The following is a 22210-nucleotide window of genomic DNA, read 5'->3' on the forward strand; positions in this document are numbered from 1 at the left end:
GCAGAGGATAGAGGACAAAAGGGAAGGAGGGGAGAGTTTGTTACAGGAGGGGAAGTGTGCTGCAGAGCTAAAGAGAAGATTAACACTTGTTCTTAACTTTGACAGTGAGGATATATTATAGCAGCATGTTGCATAAACAATGATAAGATTTAGATTTATTTCTTACCACATCAAAATAAATGACTGCACTTGTAAAACTAATTTTTAGTCATACATATCATCTGGCTTTAAATCACTAGTCTTTGTGACAACACCTGTTGATTTCTGAATGTACTGGAGATTGATGGTGGTCATTGACCACCTGACATTGCCTCTGTGGCACTGACACTTTAAATGTGAACACTACGGTGTGACCTCTGAGATGGTCAGTGGTTGTCATATTGGTGCTTTTAGCTGAGGTGAGCTTTTAGCTGTCTGTCAACCAAGTCACACACCAAATAAAGCAAATTTGAGCTTAACTTTAAACTTAAATGTAGTAAAACAGGTGTGTCATTGCTGGCCTGCAGCAAGGTGGGTGCCCCAGTGGAGGTGTCCTGGCATTGGGCCATGAGCGGCACCCAGTACAGATGGCCTCCTGTGAGTGTGTTTTCTGACCTGGCTCCTCTGTACACATGGTACTAAACCACGTTATCTTTAAGTGTGCATATGTATGTGCATGTGTGTGAGTGTGCGTGTGTGTATGTGCTGGGTTGGGGGTGGGAGATAGTGTAGATGGGCGCTGCTTTTAAACATGTAAAGTACTTTGTGCTACGTTTTGTAATGTATGGAAAGTGCTCTATACATTAAGTTTAAATTGATTTAATTTGATATAAGAATTTGTTGATTTCACTGAAAACGTATAGACTGGTTTTATTTTGCATTCAGGATTGACTTCAATGTATCTAACAAGTCTGGTCCCTCCAGTTTCAGATTTCCACCTTATGAGCTGAGCGTTATCGTGAGGTCTCTGGGGCAGCAGCTTGACTTTCCTCCAGTCCAAGAACTCATGCAGGGTGGTGAAGGGATCCTGTGTGATGGGACATTTATCAGAGTCGCTCCACACCTCCAGACCTACCAGGGCCACCCGAATGTCCAGAGCTCTGTAGAACTACAGAGGAGTTTGTGTATAAGCAGAGAGTAAAGGAGATAAAAAGGATTTAGGAGCTTAGATTACAAGAATGATCAAACAGATGCATGAGGCAACACTTGAACATTTTGCCTTTGTTAACTTAATTCACAGAGTTGCATTTTGCTTCACCAAAGCAGCCCTAAATCCCTTCCTGTGTACATCAGAATCATGTTTTTCACATGTCCAGAGCACATTGTGCTTTGTCTCTATCCATGTTGCTCTGCACAAATCCATCCGCCTATATATCTGCTAGTAATAGATCCTCAGCCCTGGCAGAGGTTTTAGACGGACCAAAAGCAGCTGTTTTAGTCAGACATTAATATATCACACGCTCATCCCATTAATCTCCGCTGCCAGCTGTACTTCTATTTTAAAAAAGTGATTTATCCCTTCTGTGCAGAAGGGAGAGGATGTTTTACCTTGTCCACATAATTGGCTATCTCTGCCAGTCTCTGCTTCACCTTCTCCACATCCCTGCCCTGCTTCTGAAACTGAAAGGAAAATGACATGTTATCAGTGGCTGTGATAAGAAAACAATGACAGGTGGCTCTGTTGCATGCGGACACAAATGATACTGTAGTTACAGCCGTTTTCAGAGCTAAAAAGCATGAAATAACACAGAAGATCCAGAAAGGCAATACGTTTTACTGTGTGTTAGGCAGCTTGTCAAGCTGTGACCATCTGGATGTAGAAAAATCTCCTAGTGTTACAGAGACAAATGGCACGGCTGCAGGAAGAGCCTACATTGGCAGATCTGACAGTATGTAATGCTTTGGTTCCAATCCACAGCCATGTCAGACCCTCTTTTTCCACCACACTGAGAATCCACCTGTATTTGCGCTGGAGCCTGACCACATATTGGACTTCTTCTTCTACTCTTTCCCACCATTTCCCTTTCTTCCATTCAAGTCGGTGGTATCAGACGAAGGCTGCCAGGAGGAAAACCCCACAATGAGCTCGTCAGTGCTTACAGGAGACTCTTCTGTATCCACACGGCTTTTTCCTGTTTCCTGTCTGGTCCGCTGGGGAATCGTTCAGCACTTCCCGTCAAAACTGAGCCTCTGCCCTCAAGACCACACTGCTTGTTGCACACTGACCTAATTCTGCAGCTCCAGTGGGACATGCTCAACTGCTACTACAGCTTACTCTGCTTTGTCATGAAGGGCTGCTGTGTTTTCAGAGTGTGGTTTTCATTTTATTAAACAGGGCGTTTGTAGAAGGGAGCCGGAAAGGAGCATTACCTCTCTGTTGTCTGCAACAATGATAAGCTCGACGTACTTAGTTGTCTTCTGGGCATGCCTTTTATGCTGAAGAAAAAACAGATGTTGCACATTAGATTTAATCAGCTGATGTTTATCAGGATGTGTATGATTTATGCAGGGACAACCATGTACCGGTAGGGAGAAAAACAGCGAAGATAATATATGGATGGATGGAAATATCAGAAACACAGGGTTGTATTAATTCGAATGGGTCTCCTTTAGAGCTCTCTGATAAACCTGAAAACACATTCAGTCCACCTTTCAGGTCTCTTGACAAGTGTAATAGGATAAGGCACCAGTTTCACAGGGATTGCACTCACCAGTTAGGATTTTAATTCTCATCACCATCCACATTCACACTTACATAACTTGTGATTTGCAAGTTCTGCCAAATGTTTAACATGGTAAATCCTGTATGCTAAAAAGCTGTTTCTACCTAATTCTTCCACTTTCCTAAGTTAACTTCAAAACTGACAGTTCCAGCTTTCTATTTTGTGTACAGGTATTAAAAGGTAGGAGTAATCTCACCTTGCCTGGGATGAAAAGCAGGTTTGCAGGATCTTATATAATTTCTTTAAGTTAAAGCTGTAACTTTGAAACACTTTGAGTGCTCTGGTGTTTCACTATCAGCATTTCAGAGCTGAGTAAAGCACAGGACACAACTCATTCATTTACCTTTGCCCCAATGTCCTGACTGTTAAGGCAGAACTAATGACCTCCTAAAAATGCAGAGCCAAAGTATTACTCAGGGGTCATTAGGTACTGTATGTTGGTATTGTAACTTCCTGACTCATACAGAGTTTTTAATGCTTGGGAAAAGCGGCAGATGGATGCTGCACCTGCTCCGTATATACGATTGGCCAACCCTGCATGGGCCTTCGACTTTGGGCTCAAACAGATAAAATGTGTCAAGCTCAAGGCAGCACCCTGCTGGAAGTTATCCAGATCGGTCAGCTAGCCAATCTGCTGATCTCTGTCAAATACCCATTTATCCTCCATCAAGTGTTTGTTAGTCATATTTGTAATAAGAGTGAGACAAACATACTTTTATTTAGCTTTGAGCTCCGATGTCCACTGACTCTAACACAAGCTTTGTGATAAAAAAAGAGACAAACTAACCCTTGTGTGGAAGGACTGGAATGGGTTTTTGATGTGGTTTTCAGGGGCAACAGAGGACATATTGAAGCCGTGTCCGCAGGCTCCTGGGGTCAGACTGAGTTCTTCCCCTCGGTAGATGAAGTGAGAACAGTTGTCATCGCCAGACACAGGCTCAATGATGAATGTTCTGTTCTTGAGAGCGATGAAGCCTCTGCAGAGACAAAAGCACAAATCTGAAAACAAAGCCTCAAAGCGTAACCAATCTCTCGAACGCAGAACTTGATCGAATGTGACTCTCTCTAATGGAATATGTGAGAGAGGAGGAAGACCCTTTTTTTCTACTTGTCTTCTTTGATTGCAGCCATACCCAGCCTTTTCACACCAGATTTGTCAGAATGAAACTTCTTATGGCTTCATGCAAGTATGTTCAAATTCACAAATAACCTTACTTTTCTTTTTTTTACTAATTTGTAATACTATGTACTTTTTCATCAAAATAATCTCACCTCCTGCTACAGGTGGATACTATTTAACCCAGAAAGAAACAGAGTGTATGGTAAAAAAAAAAGCTTTTATTGCTTTGATTCATAACCTGTCATGCCCAATTAAACATTTTCCCTCTAAAAATATCATTACCAACAACTAAAAGCCAATTACTCCGAAAAAGACTGCAGATATTTACTGAACGCCTCTGAGGACAAAGACAATGAGGCATGACATTTTCTCCTCTTCCTGCAGGTCACACACTGACTTACTGACAGCCGCTCAGGAGCGATGGGCTGCTCTGCAGGGTGACTATAGGTAAATATAAACATTGCAGTGGCAAATAGCACTTAAAGGGCAGTGCTGGGATGCTGATGGAATACTTAAGGGTGGTAGTATGTGCGTACCGAAGGTCTGAGCAGGTGCTGAGGGAGACATCAGAGTTTGGATGATCCTGCACTTTGCCGTGGTAGTAGCAGTTATTCTGAAAAAAAGAGCAAAAGTTCAGTCATTTTGAGAATTCTTTACATGCTGTAGATGAAAAAAACTGTCACTGCTCTTATATCAAAAGAGCAGAAAAGGAACAGATACAGTGTTTTTTTTCTTTCATCTCTCTCTGAGTACAAACCAGCCTTTATGAAACCTACAGTGCTGAAAAGAGAAGCAGGGACACTGACAGATCGAAGCTGACAGTAATAGAGTAATTGTTTTTCCTTTATCTTTCTACCAGAGAGTTTCAGTGGAAAGAAAAGACAACATTTAAGGCTGCAAAACACAATAAGACCTTTTTTTCTCGGTTCAAGGACTGCTTTCGAGGGAACACAAAGCTCCACTAACTATCCAAAAGCTCTGTTTGAATTTACTGTCACTAAGCAGACTAGTCTTCACCTCAAATACTGAACAGCAGGAAGACATAGGAACTATGGAGTAACACTTCTAAAAAAATAAGACATTTTGGAGGGTTTAATAAGAACAGTTTTGGGGACTGAGCTGGATGGGGATGATTTTCATTAAATTATGTCTAAAAATTGAGCAGCGACAAAGTCTCTGCACTGGGGCTATTGCCTGACCTAAATTACTTCACCTTTCATACTAGAAAACATCGGGCAGTGATAATGATTGTCTCCCTCAGTTATCCTCAGTGGGTCCATGATTTTAGAGAAAGTGAAATATTAAGTCATGAGATCTTTTTTTAGAGCCTCCTGAAGCTACAGAGAAGCAGAGCAGAGGTGGTACACGTAGTCTTCTGACCCTTGGTATCTAGTTTTTTTTTTTGCTGTATTTCCTAAAAAGTCACTGTGAGAGTGGAAAATTCAAACATGAAACTTCGTAAAAAAACAGTAACAGTATACATTACCTTTTCACCTGTTCTTGAGTTATTTTGGGTCATTTTTGTCTTTATTAGATAAGAAAAAAAGTCTAATCGATTCTTCAGAATTCACATTTCCATTTGAAGATGCTATGAGGAGGATCTGTTTTAATTGTACTGCCTCGTCACCCTCTGGCCCAGAGTCTCACACACACTGTTGTAAAAACATGATTTTAATGAGGCCAGTGTCAAGCAAACTTTGTCAGTTTGAGCAGTAGTTTAGTAGCCATCCACATGTAGCGCTACAGACAGACCCATGTTGTGAGGTAATGTGTAATGTTAGAGAATCCCGGTTATGTTCTGCCAGTCATCTACCAAGCAGAGCTAACGTAACCTCACTCTTCATTTTATTGATAGACTCTCAGGTTTGAACAGACCACAGCAGTAAAACTGCTTCATATGGGTTGGAATGAACGTTATCACCAACAGCTAAGCTCTTTTGGCCTTTAGCTCAGGCTGTATCACTCTCCCGTTTAGCTTTCTTCTTTTACTGTCTGACAGTTAGGCTCCTGTGTCCACCATCACTACAAAATTGATTGAAAAATTGTTTTCAGCAGAGAGAAACACAGACATCACTTTTCACTACTAAACTTCGTCAGCCAGCATGATGTTGTCATAGAGACTTAAACGTGCAGTAAATCAATCTGATCCTGTTTGACCCGACTGGAAAGCTAAGAAGTAGGATTTTAAAATAACCTTTATTGGCGGTGATAATGTCATTTCAAAGTTTGGATTACAATCAGGCATATATCTAGAAAGAAGACTTTTTCAAGTTCACAACTTCTCACAGCCCCTTTAAAGAAACAGGAAATGAGTTGATTCAGAACATCCCCTGGGAAGACTTGTTAGCTGGAGCAGCAGCAGCAAAGTTATAATATTTTTCCACCTTGTTGTCTTATCAGATGACTCTGAGGATGACAGAGTTTATTTACGCTCCTCGTCTTCTTTCTGATTAACACATGGCTGATTTCTGACTCCAGTGATGGCAGGCACTGAGAGCATGCTGCTGTGTGCGGCTTATCTAAAACAATACGTTCCATTTACCTGACAGCCTGATGCAATGCTTGTAACTTCCTCCCCCTCACAATTAAAAGGTGTGTGAAAGAGAGGTGAAAAAACTGTTTGCATAACTCCATGGTAAATAGACTTGTCAGTCATCGCAGAATTACCAAACATTTCCCCTCTGAGCTGTAAGCAACCTGTCAAACTGTCCTCACTGCCGTTCTATTAAAAAGCGGTGTGTGGCTGCGATGGAGCGAGACACTGTTGAGTATTTAAGAAAGATAGGAATCTGTTTTCAATGTCAGAGTTTTTGTAACTCTAACAATAGCTGCCGAAAATGCCACCCTGTTATCATGCAGGGAAACAAGTACATGACCTCACTTGAGGTAAAAATACCGACATCATGGAGAGAAAAATGAATTCCACCTGGATTAACCTCCTGCACTGATTTCAGCAAGTCTAGTGCTGCAGCAAGCGGTCCTGTAAGGTACTCAAAGTTCTAATAAACATATATTTTGTCTGTATTTCTAGAAGAGAAGCAGCGGCTTTGCTGTAGGAAGCTGGCATACATGAAGAAATAAATAGTCTGGAATAGCTCAGCGGCTGATGGGGGATTGAAGAATAAAACCCTGATGGCAGTTCTGGCTGATAAACATCCAGCATAAAACAGAGCTTATCAACAAGTAGGCCACAGGACAGTGTCCTGTTCAGACGTTGGCAGATGCTTTCAACAACACATAAGCCCGTATTCTAATTATGGGAAAAAATACATGGAAAACCTCAGGAAAGTGCTCGTCTTCAATCCATAAGTGTATTTTACGCTAATGTGTAAAATAAAGTATTTTTCAAACTGCAACACTCTGAGGTTAAAAAAAGACTTTGGTAAACACTTCTTAAGGGTCATTTTTTACAGTGGGACAGAGGAGCGCCACTGCACATCAACCCCCTTCATAAATGTCAAAAGCATTTGAATGCCACCATACCATCATTTTGTGAGTACCGGTGACTGCACTCCCATCCTCCCGGTAATGCGTCTCTGTGTAATGGCTTGCAAAAAGACCCCTACAAAGAGAAGAAAAACAGAAGAGGAGACACGTCACACATCGAACTCAGAAGTGTTTTCTCAACATCTTGAATCTGAAAGGTTTGAAAAACTCTTTTTTTTTGTGACTTCTGATACCCTTGTTTGACTTTTTCTTTGGATTCAGTCAAGACTTGGGGATTAATATGGATAAAATGCTTAAAAGAGACTTGATTTTCTGTAAATATATTCCGTGGTCTGCACATGTCCTTGGATCCCCTGGCATCCTGCATGACTGAGTAGACTCCCTGTTGAGGTAATTATATAGTGCATGTCTTTTTCTGTACATTTGTGTGTGTGTGTGTGTGTGTGTGTGTGTGTGTGTGTGTGTGTGTGTGTGTGTGTGTGTGTGTGTGTGTGTGTGTGTGTGTGTGTGTGTGTGTGTGTGTGTGTGTGTGTGTGTGTACTTTAATCTAAGTCACAGCTTGTGTGCCTTTTTCTCCCAAAGCTATGAGCCCATGGACACAGCTCCACCCTGAGCAAAGGAGCAGCAGGAACACCCATCTTATACAGCTGCATAATCACACTGACATCAGACAGAATGATCTAAGGTCTGTTTGTATGTGTGTGTGTGTGTGTGTGTGCAAAAGAGAACAGAGAGAGGACCAGAAACTTATGATGTAACAGCCATGGAAATGATCAGAGAAGGTGACCATTTTTCTACAACTTCGTCTGGTTTAAAGCTCCTGTAATGAGCTTTTGGTTTGTGTCAATTCTGACAAAACATGGACAAAGTGGAATCTTTACCTGTACAATGTGTGTTCTGCACATATATAAGTCATATTGTTAACAAAAACCTCATCCTCCTTAATTGTGAATACAAACAGATCAATCAATGTCATTCTTTGCGGTGAAATATGACCGAAAGGCTGACATGGTCCAGTATTCACTTCAACTGACACCTACCCCCCATCAGAGGTAGCAGACATTAAAATTAACCACCCAGAGATGATCGTTCTGCATGTTGATGGTTTCATTTGCTTTGGTAGGTCATAAATGGTCATTAGTATTATTTTCAGTTTGTTTTGTACCAAGCAAAAAATAAATTTCACAGAGGCTGTAAAGACTCTCAATTTTAAAGATACAGGGAGCAGAAACAGGAGGATTTAAGGATATCTAGCAATTAGCTGCAAGAGTGAAAAGCTCCCTTGCTCAGGCCTCTTGCAGGTAAAATCCCAATGGCAAAGGTGGCCTTAAGGGACAAGAAGCTTGATTGTCTGTTTGTCCTGTTTATATCCATTAAAAACTTTTCTCAAAACAAATTCTTTATCACTCAGCAACCATTATCTTCTTGTACCATGTGCAATGGTAGAAATATGGTGGTCCAAGATAGCAGCCCCGATGAAGGAGATGTCCAGATATCAAAAGCTTAGTCTTAGTTATCTAGAGCCAATATTTTTAGTATTCAGGTGAATATGCACTAAGCATCAAAAACTCACAGTGCCATGAGCCAAAGGTGAATAAATAAGATAAAAGTCACTCTTAATGAGTGGACAAAACACATAATTTCTATAAAAAACAACTACTAAAGAAAAGGTTTGAAAGAAAGGACACAACTTGGTTTTGTTTCTAAAAACCATGATTGTAGGATTCCTCCCACACAGCTTGCAAAGACCAAAATCCAGGATAAAATAGGCATGGATCAAGCCAATAGTTTAGTTTTTTCCATACTTCAGGGCTTTTTTTAACATCCTATCAGCATGTTTAAAGATCAATCTTTTTGACCTATTTAAAAGGGATCAATCCTCCATGACTGCAGCCTGATCGCTTTAACTTCATTAAATACTTATTATCACTGTAATGTGCCTTATCATGCCATTAGCAAGCTCTAAACCAAATCTGATAAGCCAGCAGCAAGTAATCACTTTAAAGAGCCTGGTATGTCTCATTAAAGATGGATGACACATCAGAGGGTAGCAGAAGCTTGGGAAAAAACAAACCCTGAAATATGAATCTTTATACTTTGGAAAAACACTGATTAAAAACGGACATTGATAAACTTCCCAATATCACAGTTACTCTGAGTTTTTTTTATGAAAGGAGGGCAAATAAAAATGCTTTATTTCTGATGCCTTTGCAGTAAAGATGGGATTTGTGTCATGTGAGCAGTAATTCCGAGCAAATGCTCTCGTGCTGCACTTTGAGGGCATGTGTAGGAGGACCAGCTTGGCCCCTGGTACCATGACACACACTGTATTAAAGCTGGGGGTTTTACACGATGGACTCCGCCTGTAATCAACTTTTTGGCAAGATTACACAGAGTTTATGAGGGCTGTGAATGTTTACAGTGTGTTTGGAGAGGGTTTCCTCCGCCCTTTGCTGGTTGACTTCAGGCTCTGGTGTGGGACTGTGTATCTTGCTGATCACATGCTGCTTTTTATGCTTCTCCCTCTGGCTTTTTACTGCCAGTTATAAGTCTGAGCTGTCAGGGTGACAACAAGCTTTAAAAACTATGATTTTGGTTAATCCAGAGAACATTCGGAAACAGATTAAAATTCAGACTTTCATTCAGCACCCATCGAGGTTGTTATCCTTGCTTCACCCAAAAAATCTTGTTTTCACAGAGAAGTTTCTTTCTGAATACCAGAAAAACTGTGTCGTGATTATACCTCTTTTTTTTTTTACTACCAAAGAGGAACATGGCACCAATCAAATGCAATTTAGGCAGAATCACGGCAACATTTGTTTTAGAACTGGTTTTAATGTCCTCCCGTCCCACCACCAAACCAGAGGGAATTCTCAAAATGCTGTTTTGGATTCTCCTCAGGTATTTTGGAAACGACAGGTGATAAAACTTATGAAAGAAACAGGTAAGCAGAGCTTGTGATGGATGTGTAAAATTACTTTCCTGTCACTCCACATGAGGAAGATGTTGGTCTCAGCCTCAAACTGCCAAGTTACTTTGTAGCTGTGATCGTAGAATAAGCAACAGCTTGTGTTTAGACACACAATGTGAGCTGTCTTTGTTTTAACTTGACATCAGAGACTGATCGGCTTAAGTACTTCACATGTTCTTTGTTCAAGATTTTGTAAAAACTTTCTCTGACTGCAATTGCTTCAGTTAGAGCTGCTCAAACTATCATGATTACTTTGATTGATATTAGGATCACAATGATTTATTATTAGTCATCAATTTGACAACATCTGCATAACCCAAAGAATCTTTTATCTCTCAAACATTGATGTCACTCACTCATTAGTTTTGCAGTAAACAGTCTGTTGGTGCCCCTTCGCCTCTTTCTCGTGGTGCTCACTCTGTCCCTCTGCCTTACTAACACACACCTTCTCCTCCTAATCCTCTACCCTACAGCTGCACACAGCTCTCCTCTCTCCTCTTGTTGCTGTATGATGCTTTGTTCTGCCATCGCACACCACACGGAAGCCACTTAACACAATTTGCAACATCTGCAACTTTTTCAAACAAGGAACCCCAAAATGTGATTGAAACTGAAATTCAATTAATCGCCCAGCTCTCGATTCGGTGCTCTCTAGTGTGTGTTTCGATTCATTAAACACAGCCTAACAACTAATTAAAGATTCACTAATGGTCACCCAGGTTAATTGTGATGAATAAGAGCCTCTTTAATAGCACCTTTGGGAGGCAGGCAGTGCTGTTATTTGTCTTGAAAAAATAATCTCAACTTCTTTTCTTCAGCAACTTATGAACCGTTCTTCAGAATAAATTAAAATTCTTTGAAAATTAATTAACAGCCTGAATTATTGATTGCCAGATGAAGGGCTTCCCACACTTTCCTTCATTGTTTGAACATAATTAAGCACATTTTTTTCCACTTCAAGTGGAACTTGGTCAAACTTAAAACCTCTCGTCTGAGCACATGTTCTTGTTCCCTTTCCATATCTTGACATAAGTGGATAGAGAACATACTGTACAGTTTACCCCACCCTATAATCAATGAATAGCTGCAAGAGATATGGAGCACAATGTAGGGGCCATACAGACAAGGACACAGCAGAAAAACTCATTATAGTGGACCATAGGAAACCTCTTCATGGCAGATAGAGCTGCTGTTGAACCAAACATGTTAAGATGAGATTTATGTAAAAAGTACAAATCAAACCTTGCAGACACAGACTCACTACCACAGTATAATCAATGAAGCCAAAAGCAGATGTGCCTCATGCTGTTTACACAAATCACTGCTTTTTTCATAGCATCATTTTTTTATGCATCCACGGGGTACAGTGTTCTGTAAAGCATGGAGGCTCATTTACATATATGTGACTTCGTGCTTCATGTAATAATCCACCATTACTCAAAGGCCCTCAAGCATGAAACCATTTGGGAGAAATACGGCTCTTCTTGCAGTCTCTCCACTTCCTTTGAAGACTGCTAACTTCAGTGATTTCTTTTAATCCCCTCTACCCCACAAGCCTAACCCTAAGCCTTCCTATAGCTGCGACTCACGGTCCTGTACGCCAAACTCAAGAAAGAGCCGACTACCACAGAAGGAGAGGAAGATATAGAAGGGAGAAGGGACTAAAGAGGTGTGGTTGACAAGTCTAATTCTATTTCCACATACGGACGCGTTCCAAATTGATTTACATACAGCTCAATGTCCCTTCAGCTTAGGCTTGGCTGTAGCTGGTGCACTAGAGTGAACAAAGCCAGAGGAAACCAGAGGAAGAGAGGGGGTGATGAGGAGGGGAAGAGGGAGACAAACAGAAAAATCCCTTGATATGCAGAATAAGAGTACTTTCCCTCAGTTCTGTACAACATCACTCATGCAGTTTTTGGCTCTCTTGGTGACAACCACTTAACTGATGTAGGGTTTAGACAATCAAACAAAGCTGTTTTTTATCCAGTCCAGTAAATTATTTTGTTAGCATATCCCTGGCTTTATTTTCGAGGAAGGCTAGTTTTTGTTATTCATCTTAAGTCTTTGGTTTGTATCAGAGCAGCCAGCTAACCAAGTGACTTACTTCATCGTCAGAGTCCTGTTACTCGCTTGTCTAAAACAGTTACATTAATGAGAGAGCTGATAAAACCGTAACGCTCCAGCAGGCAGAAGACCAATATCAAACAAGCAGGCAAATCCTATTTAAATATTGACTGACCAAAGCAAAGGTAGTTCCTTAATGAGTCAAGATCTCTCTTTAAATAGAAACAATTCACAAAGCATCCTGTTCACTTTAAATCGTTCTGCAGTGAGTTCACATCAGGTCTGGATGACGACTCTACTCATCAAAGAGAGACAGTAAGACAAAAAATAGTCATTCCTACAAGTTTTTTTTTTTTAGAGATTAAAGACCCAGAAAGGCCCTGCAGATACATATGTACCAGTGACTCAGTCAATGACTTGTCAGGCACAAAACCTAAAAGCTACACCAACAAGTAGGAGTTTACATTTCTCTTTATAGTTGACATTTCGCATCAGAACCAAATAAAATCTGCCTTTTTGTTTCTCAATCACCAAGAGGGTAAACTCATCCAAACAACAATCTCTGTCTGTGTCCCTAACCCCAGGCTTCAAAGTACTGTGTGTGATGTGGTGCCCGAGGCGGATGAAGTCATCACATCAGTTACACAAACTGCAGAGAGAGAAACAAGCCTCTCAGCACTAGAAAGCAGCAGTGAGTGATGAATCACGGTACAGTGATACAGTTAGATGATGCTGTCAGACACACTTGAAAATGAAAAGAATCAGAGACAATTCAAGGGAAAACAGCTGCCTGATGATATATTCAAAAAATGTTATCTTGTTGGAACATTACTGATCATATAATGCCTTTTAAGACTGTTTGATGCAACACAAACCCACAGAAGTTCATCTATGGGTGTCCACAGAGAGGGATATGGAAAATTATGAAAGGTAACAGTGATGTCTTGATCACTCTCCTTTGCAGACAACATACCTATGAGAGGAGACATCCTGTCAACACTTTAATACCAAGTAAAGGCCTCTTTCTTGCTGCGCATTACCTTGCTGTAATATTCTGATTGGTCAAAACCCCAAAACAACTCTAATTAATTGCCAACAGCATAAACGTAGTCTGGGACAACTTGATTACACACACCATATGCAAGTTATGTTTGATGGTTTTGCTCTGTTCTGGGAGTTCCCTTCCCTTCCATGTGCCTATGTGGGATGTCATACCTGAGGCTGGGAGTGCAAACCTACCCACGCTTTAATGAGCATACATGAAATGCCAAGGAAGGAAGAGCAGCAGCAAAGACACCCAGGGTACAAAACATGACTGGTAAAATCAGACGTAGCAGCAGCTAATGTTATAACTCAAACATGAATCTTAGGTTTAAATTCAAGTTCACTCGTATTTCAAAAAGCAGATAAAATTCAGTTAATCTGTATAAATGCATCATCATTTGATCAATAATATCATCGATTAATTTAAACTTTGATTAAAGTAGCCAGGTGAAAAGTAGAATCATATATCGTAAACAGGTTGTTATGCAAACCCTTCAGGGTAAGACAAGACTTTTGTCTAGGTCCAACCCACCCTGTTAAGACTCTTATTGTATGACCCCTGTGTTCACTTTACATTGTCCTTTATAATGATAAGCTATCAAATAGAATAGAATAGAATAGAATAGAAAATACTTTATTTATCCCTGAGGGGAAATTCAGGAGTCACCGCAGCATTTAAGAAAACAAAAGTAAGAAAGAGTATAGAAAGTGCAAAAAGGTCCATAAGAAATTAGATGACGACTTCCCGTCCACCACTCGTCCACCACTCTCCAGCCCAGCCAGTCTCCACCTCCACAGGGTCCAGGACTGAGCCTCCCCAGAAGTCTGTTCAGTCTCTGTCTCCTGGATCCTGTCTGCTCACAGCAGCCGAAGCTCCTCCGATGTGTCGCCGGCGTCCGATGTCAGCTCCGTCAGCCACGTCAGTGAACAGCACGATGCCGCTGGGTTAGCACGGCTAGCATGTCCATCCCCCGGAGCTGGATCCCACGTTCCCAACAACGATGGATGGAAGGACAGGTCCACGTTGTCATCTCCCAGCTCACACCCGAGAACCGGCACGTCATCCTCACCTCCTCCTCCTCAGCTCGAGGGAAATCATCAAGCCCTACACTAGTTAGCATTGGCATGCTACAGGCTGCTAACAGCTGAGTTCGCATGTAAACAATGCAGCCATGGTTACATGTAGGATCTCCAGACAAACACAGGAGAAAAGTAGTCAAAAATATCGCCGAAGCCACAAAAAGTTTGGTGTCTGTGACCGACAATGAACCATACAAAGTGATGATCCACTCCAAATACAAAGATTACGAAAAAGAGACGAAAAAAATTACAAGAAACAGACAAAGACGAGAGAGCTGCTGCAACAGGCAGCTACTTGGGTAGCGCCTAGCAAAATAAGGGTGCATCATGGCTTTCCTGAAAGGTTTCAAACATACATCACTGTTGTTTGAAAGAGAAACATATTTCAACATCAGAGGATTAATAAGCAGAACGCAAATTCAAAGCATTACTTTCTCTTTACTTCTTTCCAGTAACAATTGGAAGTGATTAGTAAAATGACTGTTTCAGATAGAGAGCAAAAAAATTAATATATATAATCAAAAGAGAAGGATTGTGCACCAGCTGTCAGACTACCGAGCCAAAGCCTTGAGTTTACAGATCACTGAAGTCAATGTCTTTCCTCCGGATTTGCCCTCTCCCAATGGATTTCACTCTCATTTTATGGCACAGGGATAGTAACCTTATCTTTTATGCTTATAGAATTTTTTTCTTTTACTACCAAATACTTTTTATTACCTCAGAGTCCTTAAAAGTCCTACAGAATTTGGGTGAAAATACAAAGCTGCAGGTGCAAGATAAATACACAGTGGAGCCACTCCCTTAAGTTTCTTTATACTTCTAATTGAAACTTATGCCAAGGCAGTGTGAACCTTTTTTTTCTTCAGCTAGAGATTTATCAGTGTCAATATTTTCTTCAGTTACAGTCAAGGCAGCAACTAACACAGCCAACATCAGAGAGCTGCTGATGAATGGAGTGCTTCATAGCTGCTGGCCTACATGTCCAGAATATTTAACACCTTAACATGATTCCCACACTACAACACAGTTTCACTTATAACTGTATAAAGGGTATGAAATCATTTTTTTCTCTGCACTTTTTAAAGGGAATAGTTTGGTAAACCAGAAAGTTAGAGAGAACCCTGCACATGTATCAGCCTGTTATAACACAAGCTTAACTTGTCCAAATTGTGCATACTTCACAGAATTACTAGAGAAAGATTTTTGTTGAAATTAATACTTCTACAGCCAAGCACAAGACCCTGAATGTCAACTATGTGACAAGGCAATGTTTGAAATATTTCTGTAGAACTAATGAAGCAGCACAGGATACCTCTGGGTACTGAATGATGATTGTAGGAGCTCAAAATGCCCGCAGGCAACATCATTAACACTAACAAGCACTGAACCATAAACTTTTTATATGGTAGGCTGTTGGAATAAAACATGCTCAAAATGACAGAGCAGTGATTACATGCTTGATCAGTTTATTGTGGTAACTGATGCAAACAGTTTCAATTTCAAAGCAATATTGCTCTTTAATTTTTTTATTTAATTAATAAGTTTATATTTTTACTACTGCTTACCAGGAAGAGACCAAATCTACCCTTTCTAGCCAGAGGGTTATGAGTTCACTCGGCAGTCCTGGCAGGAGGAGAAAGTAGCTGGTTTAATGGTAAAGAAAAAGAAAATCAATAGATTTATATCAAAGTGTTCAATATCGATTAAAAAAAAAAAAAGATGACAAAGGCACATTCTTGTTTTAGCCAGCGGGTTTTAAAGATTGCAACCACTATCCCAGGAATATTACCTTTGATTCAGAAAACAATAGTCAAAAATGTAATACCGTATTCCAACTGACAAGGGAGACAAATGCTCTGATAAATATGATTACTACACACTTTCTGCTTTAATATCATTGTCAGCAGGTTAATGTAACGGCTGGACAACCTATTAGCTCTGTGTTGAGATTATGCTAACATACTTGAACATGGAATGCATGCTGCAGCCAACTGTTGCATCCCATTTGTGTCTCAGATCCAGGTGGTCGTATTTTCACAGACCAGAATCGAAGTCGGACTCTGAAAGCCACATTAAAACATCTGGTTTAAGTTTTTAAAACCCAAAGTAAATAAGAAGAGGCTCATCATTATGGTCATCTTCAGGCGACTCCAGCTGTCTTGTGGTCCTGATACTTGCAGACTGAACACGCATCTAGGTATTTGGACCAGGTCCTGGTGTGGGTCTAGCATTACCTCCTAGTTTATTGCACTTATTTTGTAGTAGTAGAATGTTTTGGACTGCTTTTTTTTTGCTTTACGTTTGCTTTTATTCAAAGAAATTCTACAAAGACAACAAAAGTCAAAGAAAAGCACCAGCAGCAGCTCTCGACACAGAGATTGTGAAAATCAACACACTTCATTGCTTTCAAATTTGATTATTTTCATTTGTGCCAACAGCCAACAAAAGGCTGTTAATGATTTCCTGCACACTGAAGCTTATATTTGGACAACTTGGCTGTGCAAATCTTCATTAAAAGTTTATAAGAGAGGAGAATTCAACACAACCTCAGGAGCACTTTCTGTATGCGAGTCGTGTACTGAGATGAACTGTTTTTGTGCTTCTGCTGCTTAAATATTCCCATCCACAACAAGCTGCACACCGGAACTAATGAGTGACTTGGGATCTTCAAGGGAGGTGGCCCATTATTATTCATTGAAAAAGAGTAAACAAATGGCATAAATGTTAATGTCAAAGGGTTCCTATCGGTCCAATTAATCTATGGCGCCTCCCCTGGGCAGCCTCATTGTTCAGCCATATTTTTTTAAGTCCCCAGGGGAAATGTGCAATTAAGAGCTGAGTCAGAAAAATGTTCAAGACGGTTGTTTCTTATATTTTTCTTTCCTCTTTCATTTTTTTTTTTGCAAAGTCCATCAAATCAGTAGTGCATTTCGACACAAATCAATTTATGCCATCACACCGGTGTGGATCCAAAACCTCAAAGTTGCCACAGAGATAGACTTCAAGCTGAAAGCAGCGCTTGCATGTGATGACTGCTTTGATATAGCACGTAATCACTCCACTGACTGCACACATCTCAGACCATCAGCTCTCCAGTCACAGACTCCATGAAGCTTTCTTCCTGGCCTCTTAAGAAACACCCCACGTCATTAAGCTCACTCTTTACACCTTCATGGATGCTGCTCTGATTCTCCAATAAGATAATAGCACGCAATCTGTTATTCTCCACTCCATTACCCTGCAAACATGGAGAAGAAACTTTCACTTGGCTCTGATGTATTATTCTTACATGGAGATCAGAGGGAATGATCTGTCACTGATGCTGATGCTGATGCACTGTAACATGAGAGGACAATAGGTAGAAGAACAACAGAGTACTTCTGGTCACTTAGAGCCCTGATGACTGGGGGCTTTAAAAACTTGACATTTCTCCGATAGTGGCTGATGTGGGGGTGACAAAAACATCATGTATTCTTAGGACTTGACACATCATGGAGGTGCCCTGTCTCCAATTTCACTGTCCTACTATCAGCTAAAGCATGAAGATGCCCCCATAAAATCTTCAAAAAACAAAAATAGAAAGTTTGAAAAGTTTGTGTTGAACAAATGTTAAGTTTATCTTTAAGTGGAAATGCAACAATGCATCACATTTTGGTTTACTTAAAGTTCAATTCAAGTTGGTTTATTTTGCAGTCAAGGATACAGTGACCAGGGATGGGTACCCAATTAGGTACTTTTATAGGTACTGACTAAATTCTGTCAGAAGTTCCAAGTATCGATTCGCGTAAAAACAAATGGTACCATGTCTCGGTATCTAAACACATCCTTTTGACTGTGAGGTAATGGAAGAGTAGGCAATTTTCCATGCTGGACACGAACACAGCATTGCAAGGTTGTAAATTGTGAAATACATATGTTAAATTGAAAAACTTTAAAGTTTTAGTATTAAAAAAAAATCATATTTATTACCACATAAACACACACAAAAGCACCAAAAATCTATATCATTAAGTACCGATACCTATAACCAGGTACCAGGCATCTGTACTGTATCGTTTCAGATGTGGAACGTACCTATCCCAAACAGTGTTTCACACACAAAGATGCAACCCACCAAAGTATAAATGCCAAGCTTACGTAGTTTTCTTTACATATCCATTGACATGAGATCTAAGACTGAAAAACATCATCCCTCTCTACACCTCATGTGTCATGAGTAGTGCTGCAGGTAACAGAAAGCAAGTGAGAGAGAAACCTCACAGATAATGTTGTATATAATAATGTATTTAGGAGTTTCTGAGTCTTTCGAGGAACGTTTATACATCAAAGCACTTGGGTTCTTTCAGGTGTTTTCATTACCTCTCATATGTTCACAATCTAGAAATGGTATACTGTATTAGCATCCCTACAAAATAAAGGCATGTTTAATATCAAAACAGGAAGTAAAATAGCTTAAGTTTAAGACAGTAATAGCAGGCACAGCAACGCATCTCTTCCCTAAAGCTAAACCAGAAACTGGGTTGTGTAGATGCTTGAAAAAAATTGTGAAAAATGTGGACTGTAAACCCTGCATCGTAAAACAGAAACAGCATGAGCTGAGTTTATCACTACATCTCTCTCTTTGAGTCTAATAACTATACTTTGGCTCTTACTTTGTAGGGTAGGGTTCTGTAGGGGTTGTTCTGACAGGTGATGATATCATTGGACTAATTTCTAAGGCTGTGGGAACACTGGTAAAAATAAAAAGGAGTAATTAAGGCAAGAACACGTTTTCGTCATGGTAGATAATATGAATAACAAGGAACAAAACAATGGAGTGAAATGATGGTTAACTCTAGCATAACAATCCAGTAGCTCTAGAATGTAAACATCCACTGTTGGGAGAATTTTGTTTCAGCCTTAATTTTTTTCCACTTACCTCCACACAACTTTCCGTAAAAATTACAAATCGTTACATTTAAAATATGCCTTCTCTCAATTCTATCCCCAAAAGATGATTTTTCAGTGTTAACAGCTGTTTTATTATTTTACTGCTCTGTTTTTTCGAACTGTAAAATCGCTTAGTTTATCTCGGAGACCATACCTTATTCATTTATCCACATATTGCACATCCTACAGTTATACATTCAAACACTAAATGTTCAATTTACTCGTAGATTTCCTGTTTCCATTCTAAAGGATTATATTTGTAACCCCCCATGTGCAGTTATCATCTTCCCAAACAAATCAGCAGCAGTATGTTACTGTATGCATCCTTATGGCTCCTGTGTTGATAAACACACATCTTGTGGATTCATTGTGCTGATTCTGTTTTGTTGACCAGTTGAACATGGACCCAGCTCAGCAAAAACTTCCCCTCTATCAGTGATGTCACATGATGTACTTCCTTTCCCTTGTTTTCCGAGGCAACATCTGGATTTATTGCTAACACACACTTCCTCTCCTGTGCGTGTGCATAGAGCTACCTTGTGTGTGCATGTTTGTATTGTGTGTGCTGTAAGCAAACATCCCTGACCTTTCAGGAAGCTGAGTGAGCACCTTCTAGTTAACGATAAGCTAAAAAAAGAGCTTTGTGTTTCACATTTGCAGAATACAGTGTGCTCCAGCTAAACGTAAATAGGCATGGTGGTATGCTTTTTATCATGTAAGATAAATCATGTATAGTGGTAAAGGATTTACAACATACATGATAACACCTTTAAAAAGCTGTAGACCAGTGGCTTTAGCTCTGAGGCAGCAGCAATCTCAATAATCTTCTAATCCGATGGTAGCACCACCTGTACAGGCTCATATCACTGTGAGCAATATTGCCAGCATCAACCAAATCAGATAAATACCAGTGGGAGTGTGAAACATCTGCTGAGCTGTGCTGTCTAAAGCCGACATTTCTTATTTCTCATGAGTCCACTACAAAAGCCTGATTCAGAGCGTCATGCTGATATTGAAGAGGAGGATGAGAATCACACACAAAGCAATTTCTGCTTTGAAAAGTATTCCTCATTAAAGATCTTATATCAAGCTTTTATGGAAAAGGGTCTGAAGAGTACCTGTGTGAAATTGTATTATGATACACTCCACTGCAGCAGGTGCCCTGGCCTTGGAACAGAAATTCAGTGACAAACGGTACATTAATGCCTGGATCCTGTCATAGACAAATGCATGGAATTGCATTTTAATGTACAGCAGCACACATGAATTTTATTATCTCAAGAGGTCTGACTATGTACAGGGAGGTAATTTAATAATTCATATACCATGTGCCAGTGTTTCCCACTGATGCCGATAAATGATGCCCGGGATAAATAAGGATATTATGCACCATCAACATCTTAAGCCCCTCAAGGCCATATCAAAAACTCCAACGCAGAAAATAGATTTACTACTCTATTTATTACTTGCTACATGCAAAGTAATAGTTCACTCCAATTCCCTGACACCATACTGATTGTATTACAGCCTGATTGAGAACAAAAAGATAAAAAAGCCTCTTTAAAGGCACTTGGAGGAGTTTGTGACTGTAAAACAGCCTTTTTATGACCTACACAGTAAAATGAGACAATCAGTAAGAAGACTGGTAATTTCCATATGCTGAAGTTTAGTGTTGCGTTTAGGTCAGGATTTTTGTGAAGAAAGCTCAGCCAATATCATTTGTAAGTTTGCAAGCACAAGCAGTTTATTCTCACTTTGGTCATTTTTCTTTTGAAAAGTTTTGAACTCATGATTAATACTGGAAGTGGATTAGAAAAAAGATGTCTGTTTTCAGCTGAAGTTTTATTTTATGCAGAGAAATTCTTCATCTAGAGCTTTGCAAGCTAAAAGAGTAAAATTACTATGAACATGATTAAATGTTAATGCTGCCATGTGACTGCTACATTGCCCTGTAAGGAGTTAAAATGTGTGCACATTGAGCAATACAGATGTTCACTGGAATATCAGAGCACACCATGACACCAGGATCGTCTTTTCAACTTATGCTAACTATTGGTGATAAATCAGAGGTTAAATAGTTTTATGATGTGGCTTTCTGACTGACTTACCAGGTGTGTATTTTAATTGATTCTGATTGGTCAAAACTCTTGACAAACCCTTGACAACGGTTGTTTACTTTCACTAAAATGAGCACTGTTAGACACAGAGTGATCAGATAATCTGTGAAAAAGGTTCTGGCACATTTAGCTTCTGCTTGCTGAAACCAAGGACCATAAGTTGAGGTAAAACCATTTTCTGTTAGCACCTATTGGTTTACAATACGGCTAATATGCTAATTTTGGTTAGCATACTAATTCAGCAGGCTAAACAACATGGATTCTTTTGAGTTAGCATTGGGGTCTTGTCACACACTGTTGGAGCTCTACATCCCATAACTAACCTCTAAACCAGGGATCTCAAACTCGTGCCATGGAGGGCCAAGAGGCTGCAGGTTTTCTTTCCAACCAGAAACTCCACCAGCTGATTTCACTAATTACCTCACCTTCGAGCAGTGAGTAGGGACTGATCAGTGAAATCAGCTGGTGGAGTTTCTGGTTGGAAAGAAAACCTGCAGCCTCTTGGCCCTCCATGGCACGAGTTTGAGACCCCTGCTCTAAACCTTACAGCAACCCTTCTTGGTAGTCAAAAATTAGAAAAATTGAGAGCTGTAAAGCATTTTTTTCTTCCACTAATAACACCTCTCTCACAGGATCTTTGATACAGTGGAGGATGGTTAAGGGTGGGAATTGATAAAATTTTATTGTTACACATGCCTTTATCAATTCTGCTAATCGATTCAATTCTTTATCGATT

At 40.0% G+C, this 22210-nt stretch overlaps 1 protein-coding gene across 2 annotated transcripts in view; it reads right to left on the bottom strand.

Moving 5' to 3' along the window:
- Nucleotides 1-22210, bottom strand: part of adam12b (ADAM metallopeptidase domain 12b) — a 92723-nt gene that overhangs the window by 40429 nt on the left and 30084 nt on the right. For both annotated transcript variants that reach the window (XM_074676027.1, XM_074676026.1), the window contains exons 4-9: nt 7306-7384; nt 4359-4435; nt 3490-3679; nt 2350-2415; nt 1528-1599; nt 918-1087 (exon numbers count right to left, since the gene is read on the bottom strand). In XM_074676027.1, the coding sequence (XP_074532128.1) occupies nt 918-1087; nt 1528-1599; nt 2350-2415; nt 3490-3679; nt 4359-4435; nt 7306-7384 (654 nt within the window). The remainder of the gene's footprint in view (nt 1-917; nt 1088-1527; nt 1600-2349; nt 2416-3489; nt 3680-4358; nt 4436-7305; nt 7385-22210) is intronic.

Source organism: Halichoeres trimaculatus, unplaced genomic scaffold, assembly GCF_033239565.1.
Source record: "Halichoeres trimaculatus isolate MK-OKI-2021-1 unplaced genomic scaffold, fHalTri1.1 fHalTri1_scaffold_8, whole genome shotgun sequence".
Classification (NCBI taxonomy): domain Eukaryota; kingdom Metazoa; phylum Chordata; class Actinopteri; order Labriformes; family Labridae; genus Halichoeres; species Halichoeres trimaculatus.